Raw genomic sequence first — 17,172 nt, 5'->3', positions numbered from 1 at the left:
CTAAGGGAAGTAACTCCACCAATGCAGATTTGCCATTTTTCATAAAGTCCATGTGTGTGTGTCAGAGGCTGGATATGAAGTTTTGTTTCTCCTGACTCTGATATAGACCTTTGCACTACCACATCATCCTGTCTCTGAAGACAGTTACTATGGGTAGGAGGCTTTTAAAATTGCAAAACTACTTGTGCATATTAAAAGAGAAAGACTGGGATAGAAGAACAATGGTCAGCTTAAGGGTCTGGAAGAGCTCAGTTCAAATTCTGCCTCTGAAATATACTAGTAAGTCATTCATCCTCTCTGGGTGTCATTGTTCTATAACATTATCACTTACAGATGAGTTTATGCTTTATTATAAAGGGAGTTTTATACCAGAAAACCCCTAAATTGATGAAAATATACTAGCCTCACCCCACCCTCCAACAAAAATTAGAGAAAAATATTTGCATTTAGAGATCACCATTGATAAAGCAAATAACAACTTGAAAAGTGTTCCTAGGACTTCACGAAAAATGTTACATTTCAAAACAGATGGCATTATCACAGTGTACAAAATGTTATGGAAACTTGTTTTTTTTCAATTGAAATACTGAACATGCTTAAATGGTTTCTAAGCCAGTATATACTATGCAAAGCAAAACCTTTTTATGATCAAAATGCAATTTCATTATGTTTTTTAAAGTCTGTAATTTCGCCATGATGTAGGCATTGATGCCAATGTGAGAAGGTAACTTTTAAATTAACTTGCAACAAAATAGTTTGTAAAAAGTTGCTTCTTAGTCCTAATATTCATTATCTTTATTTTAAACTACCATTGTGAAACAACTCAGTTTGGTTTTAGTTGTTAAGAGCTCATTTGGACTTGAAAATCAAGAAGTTGGCATTTTTTATCCAATTACTAGTTAAGTGCTACTGGTTTCATGACCTAGTTGAAACCTTTCCTGCCAAACAGTCAAGTATTTGTGCTCTATCTCAATCCAGTTAATGATCTTGCAATCAAAACCTGCCACTTTAAAAAAACTGAAACATTTTATCTAATTAATATGTTTGAAGGCAATATAGAGATCACTGGTGCTACGCATTATTCCTTTTTTGTCATATTTTTAGATATGTGCTATGACAGTAGGATTATGATATATAATTGAAATAATACAAGGTCATATGAGGAAGGAATGGATATATATATATATATATATATATATATATATATATACATATACACATACACATTTATTCTGGAAAGTTATGAAACACATTTGCACATGCAGGCCACATATAGTCTACAACAGTCCTAGTGTAGTCCAATCTAAATGAAAATAAAGGAAAATATTTAACTAAATATTCAAATTAAATTAAATACTGGGAATTATTTAACAAAATAAATAAAAATACAATAAAACAGATAATGTTAATATGTAGTTTTTAAAGTTAATATGAAGTCACCAGGGATTCTTAAATAGGGTTTATGGGCCTCTATTTCTATGGGAATTTGACACGCCATAGCTCAATGACTTCCATATGCATTAAAGAAAAAAAATGAATGTAGCAGACAGATTTATTTTCATAAAGCATATCATCATAATTATCAAAGGACATACCTTTTTCAAACCTGAAAAAAGAGTTTTTATTTTATCCAGAGCATATGGCAAGGGAGTTGCTTTCAGACAAGTGTAGTGAGTTTTATTTTGAATGAAATTACTTGCAATATCCAGAGTTCCTGACTTAAGGCAGCCAGGTAGCCCAGGAGATGATAGATTGGACTGGGAATCAGGAAGAATTGAGTTCAAATCTAGCCTCAGCCTCTTATTAGCTGTGTGATCTCTGGCAAATCATTTAACCACCATTTCTTCAACTGTAAAGTGGAGGTAATGATCTAATCACGAAAAACTGTTGTGAGGATCACGCGAGATAATATTTGGAAACCTCCTAGCACAGTACCTGGCACATAGTAGGCACTATGTAAATGCTAGTTGTAATAATAATAATCATTCTTATTAATCCCTCTCTGTTCAATGTGATCATCTGTAAGGTAGAGATAATAATAGCCTCTCAGGTTGTTGAGAGGATAAATTAAGGTAATATTTTAAAGCATTTTACAAACCTAAAAGCATTATATAAATCCTAGTTGTTATTATTATTAATTAAATTATTATACCCCATTAATGTTTTTCCCGTGACTGTGCTGCACAGCACCATTTTTGAAAATCAATCACTATTTTAAAAACATAGCAAAATAAGACTTCAAAACTAGTAAGTTTTATCTCCTTAAAAAAAAAATCAGAAGGTATTTTCTTGAGATCATTAACATTGTTGGGAATATGAAATTACTAGTCCTAAATCAGGCTGACTTTCTGTACCTAAGGGAATTTGACATCCTCTTATGTTGTTCTTCCTAAATATTATGAATATATCCCTATCTACATAGTATATATGTGTTGCTATCTTATTTCCCTACCAGGTGTGCATTGAGACATATGTATCTAGCTGTCACCAACGTAGTATTAACACTGCTGTGCGGGCAACTCTGAGTCAAATGTTGAGTGATTTGACTTTACAATTACGGCAAAGGCAGGAGAACACGGTGAGCCTTGCAGCATCTGTGCACTGACCAGGTTTTTGGTGATGTCCTTCATATGTGACTGCATGCTGTCTACTATCCTTCATGGCTCCCTGCAACCTTCCCAAGCCTTCAGCTTTGTGACAACAAGAATCAGAATTTAAGGGCTTATATAGTGAAGTCAAATGGTAGCTCACAAATTTTGTAGCTTATTATTTGGAAAAATTGATCAGTTATTTTTTAGATAATTTGAAAAAAAATTTTGCTTTCTATTATTTTCTCCTCCAAATGGTCTTTTCAAAGTATTGTTTTATTTTTATTTCAATACTTTTAAACATTTATCTGTTATTTTTAAAAGTTGGTTTTCATTTTGAGTTCCTTCTCTTTCCCAATCTTTTCTGTTATAGTATATTAAATGTTGCTAAAACAAAGTCTCTTTTAAAAAAGGTTTATTATAGGTTTTAAAAAAGGTTTTAATAAGTAAAAATAAGTCACCAGAAGTTTTGCATATACATCTAGGTTTCTGAACTGAAAGTATGCTTATTAGCAAATGAAGGAGAAATGCTTTCTCTGCTGATACTGTAAAAGAAATATCAAAGAATGATTATTGTGCTATGTCATTCCAACCTATCACTGACCTTTGTCTAAGCTTCAAAATATTCTCTAAAATAAGCATTTCTGGGGAAAGTCCAAATGCATCTGTCTTGTCCATATCTGTCACCTTCTGAAATAAATATGAGTGGTGGACACTCTTCCAAAATTAAATAATATCTGAATATTATCAATGCACAGTCTAAGTTCTTCTTTGAACACTGTGCCCAAGTTGGAGGAATCTAAAATAACTTTTAATGTGAAAAGTGAATTACAGTTTGAGACATATATTTTCTAAGTGGCTGGGGGGGGGTGGCATTAGGAATTTTCCCATCAAATATTCAGAGATTGAAAAATTAAACCCAGAAGGGACGTTAGGAGTTAAATAATCCTAACCGCTACATTTTACAGATGAGGAAATAGAAACTCAGAGAAGCTGTATAATTCAACTAGGACAGCTTCATGGTAGTAGAGCCAAAACTAGATTCTGATCTCCTGATTCCCACCACAGTACTGTTTCATTTGGATCTTTCTTTGTAGACTCCAGTGCTTAGTACAATGCCTGACTCACTTCAATATTATGACTTACAGGTCTTCTTTAAAAGAAAACTTAGTCTGACATACTAATAATATTTTTTTTCCTTTTCATAATAATAACCAGCATCTAATTCTTTGTAACACCAGAATATCATACATCAAATTTAAGATACTAGGAATCCCAACCTACCTCTTCTAAATTGTTCTTCTTTGGTGTGGTGGTTTTAATGGATCTGAGGAGAAAAGATAAGTAAAAAAAATAAGGCAATTAAGAATGTATTTCTCAAACTATTGGAACCATGAAAATCTTTGTGCTTTGGATATATTGATGGAATCCTAACTGCTGATCCAGGAGGTGTGGACTTAGGGAATATCTTTGCAGCAACATGAAAATGCACTCCTATTTATATGGATAAACACTCACTGTTGTATAAGTCTTCATACTCTTCCCTATTCCTTCTCCCATGGCTATTGAAATCTCTTTCAATAGGAAGTGATTATAATTAAAATCTTTTTTCTCTTGCTGTTTTATGTTACCATAAAGCCAAATATGTTATCACCATGCTATGTAGTGTACATGAAACTAGATGAGAATGGCTGGTTGTTTAGTTGTTATAATTTAATTGTTATAATTTAATATTCTGTCCTTGAGATAAAAGAGACAGTATAACTGACCACCTTTCAGAGGGAAATGGTTTTTGGCTTTGGCATGGTACATATATAAATTTATGAAAATACTCTTATTGCCCCATTTGTGATTAGATGAGAAACTGGCATCAGTAGCCTTGAAATACAATTGGTTTTCACACAAAGCTAAGTGGCCTACCTGGAAATTAAATCAATGTTCTTGGTTTGATGGGTTCCACAATATAACTATAGGCCAACCATGAAATGTCACAAGTTTAGTGGTCCCTTAAGTGGGTGCTGGTGCTGCAGACTTCTTTGTTCTTTTTCATAAATTCCTTGAAAACAGAAAAGATATGGCCAGAGTTGGAAAAAATATGTAGGCTAGCCAGTGAAAGATATGTCTTGGGTGCATGCTCATTCTTGGGTTAATTCTTTTAACTGTATATCCTGATTGTGATATTCCTCTTCCTTCACTAGATTGTTGAGAACCCAGATATTCCTCCAGTTTTGGGAAAACAAGGTATTTAATTTGATTTTTTCTGTGATTGTACTTGGGAGTTTAATATGACATATTTAATTTTATTTGGGCCAACTAGATAGCCCAGTGGATAGTGCATTGGACCTCAAATCAGGGCACACCTAAGTTCAAATCTGGATTCCAACCCTTAGTTTTTGACTCTGGGTAAGTCATTTAACTTCTCTGCCTCAATTTCCTCATCTGTATTATAAGGATAATAATAGTATCTATTTCTCAGAGTTGTTGTGAAAGTAAAATAATATTTGTAAAGTACTTTGCAAATCTTAAAGCACTACATAAATGTTGTTAGTGTAATAATTATTATTTTGTTATGTCAATTGATCCCTTACTTAGGTCCCTCACCACACCTAGTGCGCGAATTTAAATTCTATGCAGCTATATATTATCTATTTGCTTTCTTCTTTTTGTGCAATTTCTAATTTACTTCCTTTATCATATTATGATGCTTATTAATTGATAAATTAAGACATGTCAAAATCATATATGACAGATCAAGCAGAGTTCTATTTGACTTAATATTTAAAAACATCCAATTGTAAAAATTTAAAATAAAGGAATACAGAACTGTAATAATTCAAATAAATATCTAAATATCTATTTGTTTTCTATATTATAGTTAATTAAGTAGATAGGAATTTGATAGAAGAAAAGGCCAAGGAATTAAGAGGTGGGGCTGAGTGGAAGAAGAAACAGATTGGCTCAAAGATCCAAAGAAATAGTTTAAGTGAGTATAAGGCCCATTTATCAAGCAAGCAAACTGGAAAGCATAATATATTATAAACTACTTAGAGAATGAAGGGAACTTTGATTACTCAAGTTAAACTACCTTAATTCGAGCCATTCATAGGAACTGAAGGACTATCACTGAGTTCTGAATTATTAGGTAAATTACTCCATTCATACTCTGCTATTCACATTCTTAAGGTACTTCTTAAGACTAAGTTACCTCCCGATAAACTTTGGACAGAAAATGCCATCTGCATCCAGAGAAAGAACTATGGAGAATGAATGTAAATCAACACATGCTATATTTACTTCCCCCATACATATACTATCCTTTTTCTTTTGTTTTTTTTCCTTTCATGATTTTTCCTTTTGTTCTGATTTTTCTCTTCCAACATGATTCATAAAGAAATGTGTATTTCAAAATTAATAGACATTAATAGACAACCAGAAAAACTATACACATACACACGCACACACATACATACATACATACATACACACACAGAGAGGTCTATCAAATGACCAAGTTACAGAATTTATTGCTTGTCCTTCAAGGTAATAGGAGTTTCCTTATAGAAATTCCACTAAAATGGAATCCCAGGTATAAATGTATCCTCCAAAAATATACATCCTATTACTCTCTGAAATATTCATTACTATCAGTTCCTCCTGGTAGTTGTTCATATCTTCTTTATTCTTTAACTTTGGGAGACTCTGCTCTGAATAGAATAACTAGAGAAGCTAACAATGGGATTAATTATAACCTGGGACTTGATGTGGCAGTGACTAGAGTAGTAATACTATGAGGACTAAATCTAATCAAATCAAATGCTAGAGCTTTCAAAAGAAAACATATTCTTTGCTTTATAACTTAATCTCAGGATTTTCCTTTTTTTTCTTTGTATATATCTTTCTCCGGTCCCCAATTCCTAAAATCCTTCCCACCATTCTTGGCTATTGGTACCATAATCATTATCAGTAATTCAAGAATCTTGACAATTCACTCATTTTTTAGGCTACTTTCATTTGATTTTTGTAACACATTTTTAAAAAGGTAATATAGAGTCCATTATTCCAATATTAATTTTCCATTTTGTAGGTTTTCCAAGTTATTTTTTGGTCTCTTCCCATTTGCCTATTTCACTGCCCTGAAACATCTTCCCTTTGGACAAGTATAACTTGGAAACTGATATGGAAATGAGTTTCCCAGCAATTTTATTCAACTTTATCTTTAGAGATAGTATCTAACAAAATGTTTTGTAGATTGTAGACTCTCACAAATATTTGAATGAATGTTCTACCATTTACTGTCAATAGTCAAGTGCTAACTATATTTCATATGAGCCCAAAATGATGATTACTTTTTTTTAAAGTGGGTTGTGAAGCAGTTGTCTCCACAAACTGGATATTCCAACTTCAATCTTAGTGCTCCAGCAACTAAACCATATGGGAAAAAATCTTTTGAAGCTAATATAGTATAGATAAAAGTGGCTCTTTGGCAGAATCCTCACATAAACTCAATGGCAAAATATCAGATTTCTTGTCCTTAGGGTCCTAATGTTTAAAATGCTTCTGCTGTCTCAGAAATATAGCTCTTGTCCCTATTTCTTCTACCCTTGACTGTAGTAAATTACTCATCACAGTACTCTGAGGTCAATAAAGACAACAGTTAATGTATAAAAATCCTAAGGAGACATAAAAATATATCAATGAGCAATAATGGGAGGAACTACATATATATCTGACTATGTCATTGTCCAGATTATGACATGCATTTGTTGACCAGTTCATTTACATATGTATATATTATATATGTATATGTATATATAATAGATCTGGAATAGGTACTACAGATAAACATTAAGCTGGACCTTAGAACTGCATAACAAGAGGAAAATATCAAGCTGGTTTCTGTTTGGGAAATCATGCAATATTTTTTAACTGTCCTAATCTCCCTGGTTCAAAAGTTCATCTATTTTATCTTTTGATTTTACATTATTTTTGCTTCTCAATATATTCTTTCCCCCCCTCCCAATCTAGCACATCACCTCTCGAAACAAAGATTTAATGGGAGATAGAGGGAAGCATTTCAGGAAAATTAACCAGTATGTCAGTTAAGTCTGATAGCTCCACAACCAAGTTTCCCAGTTCTTAAAAGAAGTGAGGAAGATTCATTTTCTCATCGATTTTCCATGATCAAGTTTGATCATTATAATAATCTGATTTATTTGATGATGTTGTTATCCTTTCCATTTTCATTGTTGTAGGGATTTTTTATGTTGCTTTTCTTTTGCTGGCTTCATTCTGTATCAGTTCATATTCAAGACTTCCTTTGCATTTTGGAATTTTTCATCTTTACATCTTTAGTGCATAGTAATTTTATATTAACCTACCACAGCTCTCTTAACCATTCTCCAATTGATAGGAATCGACAAGACTTTTCTTTTCAACACAAAAGTTTTCCCAGTCCTGCTATATACCTTGTGATTCTTGAAATGCCATAATCCCAGAATCCCAAGAGAATCAGAGAATCAGGCGACCTAAATATTAATTGACACACTGTAAATAAAAATAGGCTGCAGCATTATTTCTCATAGTATATCACATACAGAGAGTGAAATAAAGGATATTACTGATGCCATATTTGATCAGAAAAAGGAATAACTGGTGAAAGCAAGAAGTAACAACTAAACAGATTTCAAGCTCTACTGGTTACAATGAAATGTAAAAGATCTAGAAGTCTGCTAATAACATCCAGCAAATCCTTTATAGATGAATAGAGGAAAGAATTATACAGCATGGATAGGTTACTATCTGCATTGAGGGAGGAAATGCCCATATCTATAAGACCAAAGAACTACTGAAGTTGTTGATCAGGAGATGATTGTATGTATCTGGGAGTAAATACAAAGTCAACCAATATGTTTGTCTGCATGCATCCATTTACACTTAAATTAAGTTGTTTCTAATTTTACTTATTTTCTCCTGATAATAGGAAAGATACTGCATTATTTGCTTTAGACAAGTCCAGTAATAGAGTAATGGACTTGAAGTCAGAAATAAGTAAATTCAAATCCTGCCTCAGACACTTACTTATTAGCTTTGTAACCCTAGGCAATTCATTTAACCTCTCCCAACCTCTGTCTCTTCACCTAATGGGGATGATAACACCTACCTCATAGGGTTATTATAATTATCAAATTAGATACCATACACTATACTTTGCAAAATTTAAGTCACTTTATAAATGCTTATTATTATTATTATTAATTTTAATAGTATTGTTCCTAGTCTAAAATGAGTTTTCCTGAGTACCCTTGATCTTCCAAGAAGCAAATTTGTTCAGGTCCTCAATAACATTTTAAAGTTTACAAAATGTTTTATGTGTGTTATTTCATTTGAACCACATACCAATCCTATGAAATATATATTTACTATCCCCATTTCACAGATAAGGAAATTGAGGTACAGAGAAGTTAAATAGGTTGCCCTTAGTCATACAGTAAGTGTGACTTTCCTTTCATATGTGACAAGGTTTATTTTATAAGTATCAAATTACATAGTACCATCAGGAAATATCAGGTTATGACTAAATATTTTAATATAATTTAAATTTGGTAAATTGTTAAATTACCCAAAATTCATTATATACTTGAAGTGTGCATTGAAGAGACTATTTGGTGTATCTTGGTAAGAAGCTTAGCATAAATATGTTTGAGCAGGATTCAAATCCAGTTTTTTCCTGATTCTAATGCAGTGCTCTATTTACCATACTGCCTAACTTCTTCTCTATATGCAATATATATAAAGAATTCTTTTAACATAAATGACTAATAATCAAGTCACCAAAACATGATGACTTTGAATAGTTCTCAATTGCAATAATACTTTTCTTCTCAAACTTATACTATATTCCTAGAGTATGTATTATCTCCATCTCCATCCATCCATCCAACAAAAAGAACACCTAATATGTACAGGTTAATATGCTAAACCTGAAAATTTCTCTTAGTTTCTTTCTACCAACATATAACCTTTAAGGCAACTCTTGCTGGATGCGGCTTACCATTTCTCCTTGAAGCAATGTGCTTTCTAGGTGCCCTGTAGACTCTTGGCTATACTTTAAATGTCAAGAGATTATGAGTTTTCCCCCAGTAATTGCAGTATCTCCCATTCTTTAGACTCACTTTTCTTTCAAACTACTACCTGGCATTCTGGGAAGTGAACTTGGCTGAATCCTGAGCAATTCAATCTCTATTGCTTATGTTGGTCCATTTTAATACTTTTGAACTCTCCCTCTATTATATGTGTTTGGGTTCTGTTTATTTTAGGCAGTTAGGAAGCTTAGTGGATAGAGTGCTGGGTCTGGAATCAAGAAGACCTGAATTCAAATATGACTTCAGACATTTACTGGTATGTGATTCTGGCCAAGTTCCTTGACCCGTGTTTCCTTAATCCACTGAAGAAGGAAATGGCAAATCACTCCAGTATCTTTGCCAAGAAAACTCCATAGACAGTATTGCTATGCTATGGTCCAAAGAGTCATGAAGAAATGACTGAAAAACGTCAACTCAGGAGAACCTGAGTTCAAATCTGGTCTCAGACACTTTGACTCAGACACAGCTTCCTAGCTATGCTACTCTAGGCAAGTCATTTAACCCCAATTGCCTCAGCCAAAAAAAAAAAAAAAAAAAGAAAGAAAGAAAGAAAGAAAAAAGATGATTACACATAAAACTGCAAATCTAGTATGTAAAACATGCTATTTCTTTTAAATAAATAATAAATTTGTCATCTTTTTTCCCCTTCCTTTTTTTTCCTTGCCTGCTCCCGCTTGTCCTTGAGATAGCTACTATTAGATGCAAATATATGTGTGTATGTGTATATGTATGTATACACACAGAGAGATTTAAAAATCATTCTATATATATTTCTATTTATTAGTACTTTTTCTGGATACAGATAACATCTTCCTTCTTAGGTCCTGTGTGTTAATTTGGATATTTAAAATAGTTAAACAGTCTTTTTTGCTCAAAATTGTACTTAAAACAATATTGTTGTTACTATATGTAATATTCTCTTGGTTCTGCTCTTTTTTGTTCTTCATTATTTTGTGCAAGTCTATCCATATTTTTCTTTGAGTATATTATTGTTCCATCAAGGAATTGTTGCCTCCAAGTTTTTACCTTTCCATGTAGAATTTCTTCAAGTTATTGTGTTTTTTCTTTGGTGGGCTGCAGGCATGTCCAGTCATGGGAGCTCCAAAAAGTAGAAATTATTAAAAATTATAGAGTGAACCTGCTGATACTGTGAGGTCTACTATATCATTTTTACTCTTTAATCTTTTCTGTTTTGAAGGTTCAACTTTAGAAACCCTCTGTGATGATGTCGTCTCTGTCCTCTCTGTCCTGTGTGAGAAGTTACAGGCTGCAATAAAGTAGGTGCAACAATGCCAATTCTATTTTTTTTGTCTTTCCTTTTTTAATAGTACCTTTTTATTTTTCCAAATACATGCAAAAATAGTTTTCAGCATTCACCTTTGTAAAACTTTGTGTTTCAAATTTTTCTCCCTTCTCATCTCCCCCCTCCCCTAGACAACATAGCTGCAATTCTTCTAAACATATTTCCATATTTGTCATGCTGCACAAGAAAAATCAGATCAAAAGGGAAAAAAAAGAGGAAGAAAAAAAACCAAGCAAACAAAACAACAAAACAAGATGAAAATATTATAATTTTATCCACATTTAATCTCCATAATTCTCTCTCTGGATGCAGATGACTTTTTTCATCACATGTATATTGGAATTGCCTTGAATCACCTCATTGTTAAAAAGAGCCAATTCTATCACAACTGATCATCCCATAATCTTATTGTTGCTGTGTGCAATGTTCTCTTGGTCCTATTTACTTCACTTAGCATCAGTTCATGTAAGTCTTTTTAGTCTTTTCTGAAATTTGAAAAATTACAGAACAGTAATATTCTATCATATTCATATACCATAACTTATTCTGCCATTCCCCAACTGATGGGAATGCACTCAATTTCAAATTCCTTGCCACTACAAAAAAGGGCTGCTATAAACATTTTCGCACATGTGGGCCATTTTTCCGTTTTTTTTTTTTTAAGAGAAACTGCTGGATCAAATGATATGCACAGTTTTATTTGGGCATAGTTCTAAATTGCTCTCTAGAATGATTGGATCAGTTTATAAGTCCACCAACAATGTATTAATGTCCCAGTTTTTCCATATCCCCTCCAACATTCATCATAATCTTTTCCTGTCATCTTAGCCAATCTGAGAGGTATGAAGTGGTACCTCAGAGTTGTCTTAATTTGCATTTCTCTAATCAATAATGATTTAGATTAATCAATAATCATCATCAGTGATCATTATGACTAGAAACTAGAAGTTGTAATTTCTTCAAATGGAAAATTGTCTGTTCATATCCTTTGTCCATTTCTCAATTGGGGAAAGACGAAAATGCCCAATTCTTTTAAAAATGCCAATTTTGGGAGGCATTCAGGACCTGTTTCTATCATTTTTATATAGAATTGAACTTTAAGATTGTCTTCCTATTTTACTTGTAGTTTATCAAACGATATATACAATAGCCAGCATTTAAGTACTTTTTTATTTTACATAAAAGTTCTAATTTGATCCTCATGCCAATGTGCTATGAATGTGAAGATTGGTACTATTATTATCACCCATTTTACAAATTGCTATACTGAGACTGAGAAAAGTTAAGCAAGTAGTTAGGGTTACATATCTGTAAAGTGTCTAGAACCAGATTCAGTCATGTCTTCCTGATACCAACATATCTACGTGTGTGTGTGTGTGTATATGTGTATACATATATATATATATATATACATATGTTACATAATAAATATATTTTTTGCAATTTCTTCCAGTGATTCCCCAGATTGCCAGACATCAATTATCATTTTCCAGCTTGCAAAAATCCCCCATTAAAAGTACTTTAAAGGCATTTTATTGATATTCTAAGTTTTTGTTTTTTAGCATTATTGTTATTTCCCAAGAATTTCTCACCCCAATAGAAACCTCTCTTTTAACAAAGAATCATTATTAACCAAAAAACATAGATAAAGTGACCCTGTCTGACAACATATACTTCATTCTGTGTCTACAGACTACCACTTCTCTGCTGAGAAATGAAGATCCAATTAATCTGCAATCCTCAGGTCAATTTGATTATTGATGCAATAATAGTTAATGCATATTTTGTGTCTATAGAGTGTGTGATCATGTAATCAAAATTTTTTGTAGTCAGTTTCCCTCTTAAAGGACCTCATGATATAATGATTTTTTAGCTAGGCAGACATCTTTACTTCAGTAAACACAAGTATAATCGTATATTCAAAGATATAAATTCTAACAGGGCTTTTTTTAATTTAATTTTTTTCATGTGACAGATTTGTCACTAAAATTGTCTTTTTTGTTGGTTTAGATTCAAAACATTGAAATTTCAGTGGGAGAACTGAAAAAATTGTGCCAGATTTAAAAATAGCAACTCTCTTAATTATCCAACATTCTGCTAACCAGAAGTTCCTACAACTGGGAATTTTGTGCTTATAAAAATTCAATTCCACATTTTATTGAGAATGTGCCACATGTCTAAAACTGTGCTATGCCTTGTAAATTGATGACTGACTGAGCACAGTTTTCACTCTGAGTCACTGAAGACTCTTGAAGAGCATTCTAAATCATCAGAAATGACTCTAGGTGTAATATAGTAATAATGGCTCTCAAGGTGACCAGCTACCAACCAAATGCCATCTAAGCCAGAACCTCCACATAAAGTGAGAGTTTACCTTCATTAATGAACAAATTAATGAGCAAGAAGAAGTCCAACTTTCTCTTATTGTTTTGGGAATTGAAGAAACACAGGCGAGAAAAATTCAAAATTATTTAAAATTTTGTGTTTGAATTACAAATGTGAATGTTTCTTTTTCTTTCTTAGTCACTGCTTTATAGTCTTTTCATGGCAGAATTTAGGAAAACTGAGTTATTCATATAATTTATCTTGAAATGCTTTTAAAAATGTAATTTTGTACCTTTAGTTAATTATGCCTTGGTGTATAAATACCTATTCTGATTCTTGCTTACTTAGAGAATATTTCATCATCATCGTTGTTGTTATTGTGTAGGGACAAAAAATAAATATTTTTGTGTTTATATCATATGTATTTATTATCTTGTTCAGTTTTTAAAAGTATTAACATTGCTAAGATAACAATGATCTTAGCCAATGATTTGACAATGAACTTTGCTAGGGGAGAAATCATTGCAAAATTGATTTTCTTTCTCTGCTTCTCTCTTGATGATATTGGATTAAGGCTTTTTAAAGTCCATTCTGCCTCAGACATAGAAGGTCTTAATAAATATTTAGTGATTCAGTTCCACTCAGGTATAGGAGCACTGAGCCTACCTATTTCTAAGTCTTGAAAGTACATTATTAATTAAACTTCTCTCTTAGTTAAGTCAAATTAATACTTCATTTAGCTCCATGGAAAAATAAAGCATCTTAAGAAGGTTTTTATGGTGTCTAAGTAAGATTCCCCTTTCAAATACAGCTTGCTAGACAAATTTATCCCAAGCAACCTTGTGAATCTGTAAGACAGAGATTTGGTTTTATCAGAATATCTGTTATAATTTCTTGCTCATCTCTCTTAATTAACTTGAAAAAAGATCTAAGGAAGATTAACCAATCAATCAACATTATTAAAGACCTTCTATGGTCTTGAGCTAGGCCTTGTACTGAGCTTTGTAATAAGATATTTCCAGTCCTAGAAGAGCTTATATTCTATTGGAGGATCAATAAGTACACGTAAAGGTTTCAATGAAATAAAACAATTTAATTTTAGAAGGGAAGCACTAGTACCTAGGGAAGATCAGAGGAAGCTTCATATAGGTGATACTTAAACATTCTAAGAGATGGAGGTGAGGAGAGAGTAGATTCCAGAGATGTTCTGCCACCATTATTTCTTACTTCTCTCCAATCTCAGATAAAAGTTTCCCAAGCCAATTCCTTTACATGAGGAAGTTGGGAGCACCCCTGCTCCCAACTCTTTCTGACTTTCCAAGCAAATTGCCCCCCAGTATCCTGTCTACTTTTCTCATGTTTAATCTCTTACTATTTTCTGATTTCTTCCCTACTTTCAAAAATATGGTTTTGCCTCTCCCATTCTTAAAAACTTTTATTTGATTAATTTATCCCACTTAACTATCATTCTTTTTGTTTTCTCTCCTTTGTGGTTAAACTACTAGAAAAAGCTACACATATTTCCTCCACTTTCTCTCCTTTTCCTGCAATCTGACTTATAATCTTATTATTCATCTGGAACTGGCCTATCCAGGTGATCTTTTTATTGCTAATCTAATGACCTTTTATCAGTTTTCATCCTTATCTAACAGCTTTGAGGTACAGTGATTAGAACCATGGTTTTAGAGTCAAAAAGATCTGAGTACAAATATAGCCTCAGACACTCACTAGCTTTGTGATCCCCTTAGCAAGTTAAGTTGATTTGCCTGTTTCCTCAATTATAAAATGGGGATAATAATGTGAAGATCAAGTGAAATAATATCTGTAAAATATTAAAGCTCTTAACATAGTGCCTAGTGCTTAGTAGATTTTTAATAAAGTCTTGATTCCTTGTTTTTCTTTGGCACCTTTGACACGTGGATCACATTCTCTCCTAGATATTCTTTCCTCTCTCAATTTTTATAACATTACCCTCATTAGGATCTTTTCCTGTGCATCCAACCATATTTTTCCAGTCATTTTTGTTAATTTTTCCTCTATAACATGTCCAATAGCTATAGATGATTCCAGTGGTCTATTCTGGACATTCTTCTCTTTTCCCTCTATACTATCTTATTTGGCAGACTCATCAGTTTCCATGGTGTCAGTGATCATCTTTATGCAGATGATCCTCATATTTATATAACTAATTCTATTCTTTCTCCAAAACTCCAGTCTCACATAAGTAACTGCCTTTTGGACATCTTATCTCCAACTGAATATCTTGGAGGTATCTCAACTTCAACAGGTCCAAAACAGAACTTATTATCTTCAAAATATTCCCTTATTTTGACTTTCATATTATTTACCATCAAGAACATCACTCTCCTCCCATTTACTCAGACTAGGAACTTCAGCTCTATCTTTGACTCCTTATGCTCACTCTGCCCGATTGGATTGAATTTCTATCTTTGCATCTCTCATGTTTGTTTTCTCTTTTTCAATCTTACTTCCAGATTTACCTCAATATTCCTAGCCACTTTTCCCCTTCTTTTCTCTACCTATTCTCCCTAGAATGAACATAAGGTTATAGATCATTTTATTAAAGAATTTTGGGCCCTAATAAGACATTTATTTAATATATTGAAATAGCTTTCTAATTATTGGTCTTCTTTTCTACTTGCCTCTCCCCATAGCATTCTGTTTTTCACTCAGCTGCCAAGGTGATTTTTCTAAAGCCTAGGTCTGACTATGCTATGGCCTCTTGGTCACAAACTTCAATAGCTCCCTTTTACCTTTAGAATCAACTAGAAAGTCTTCTCTTTGAAATTTAAAGTTTCTAGTAACCAGGTAACTTCTAAGTTTCAAGTATTCTTATACTTTATTCCTCTCTGTACTCTATGATCCAGCTACAAGGACCTATTTAGAGTTCCTTAACAAGAACCTTATCTTATCTCAGTGATTTCGTGTGGATTCTAAGTCCCTTGAAGCCAGAGATTGTCTTTTGCCTGTTTTTATGGCCACAGTGCCCTGGCATGTAGTAGGCAATTAATAACTTTATTGAATAAATGTATTAATGATTTTGTACCAGTTCATTGGCTGTCATCCTCCAACTCTCTGATGCCATAGTTCATGATTTCTCTACCTTCTTTCAAGACTAAGTTCAAGTCTATGATATTAAAGATCCCCATATTCCAATTCTCTTCATTTTAAAGAGAAGGAAGATGTGACAGAAGATTTAGTGAATAAGTTGGTTTAAAAAATATTCAGTTTAAGTCTCACCTTTTTAATTTTTTTATTTATATAGCTCTTTATTTACAAGGTATATGCATGGGTAATTTTTTTTCAGCATTGACAATTGCCAAACCTTTTGTTCCAATTTTTCCCCTTCTTCCCTCCACCCCCTCCCCCAGATGGCAGGCAGACCAATACATGTTAAATATGTTAAAGTATCTGTTAAATACAATATATGTATACATATTAATACAGTTATGCTGCACAAGAAGAATATTAAATCCCACCTTTTTAAAGAGTTTTTTCCCCTATACTCCAACTGCTAGCGTCTTCTCCTCCCAAATTATCTTTCTATATTTTTGTATAATATTTTGTATAATATTTTAATATTTTCTACATTTTCTTACATGTCTAGTTATTTAATTATTGTGTCCCCATTATAATGTGAATTCCTGGAGAGTGGGGACTGGGTTTTCCTTTTTTTTGTATCCCCAGCATCTAGCACAATGCTTGACACATTGTAAATATTTACTAGTTTATGACTGTCGGAGGGAGTCTTCCTTTACAAAGGAATAGGGATGTAGACAGATAAGCCCAAGAA

The 17,172-nt window shown here is 32.8% G+C and overlaps 1 protein-coding gene across 4 annotated transcripts in view; it reads left to right on the top strand.

Annotated features, from left to right (window-relative positions):
• ARFGEF3 (ARFGEF family member 3) overlaps positions 1-17,172 on the top strand; it is a 207,172-nt gene that overhangs the window by 98,010 nt on the left and 91,990 nt on the right. For 2 of the 4 annotated variants that reach the window (XM_031964201.1, XM_003769494.4), the window contains exons 6-8: positions 2,456-2,578; positions 4,787-4,829; positions 10,929-11,007. In XM_031964201.1, coding sequence (XP_031820061.1) covers positions 2,456-2,578; positions 4,787-4,829; positions 10,929-11,007 — 245 coding nt within the window. The remainder of the gene's footprint in view (positions 1-2,455; positions 2,579-4,786; positions 4,830-10,928; positions 11,008-17,172) is intronic. The other 2 variants (XM_031964200.1, XM_031964202.1) reach the window with 1 other exon arrangement.

Source organism: Sarcophilus harrisii, chromosome 4 (assembly GCF_902635505.1).
Source record: "Sarcophilus harrisii chromosome 4, mSarHar1.11, whole genome shotgun sequence".
In the NCBI taxonomy this organism is placed as follows: Eukaryota; Metazoa; Chordata; class Mammalia; order Dasyuromorphia; family Dasyuridae; genus Sarcophilus; species Sarcophilus harrisii.
Note: the sequence above shows the minus strand (reverse complement) of the source record. Positions and strands in the feature narration are given on the sequence as shown.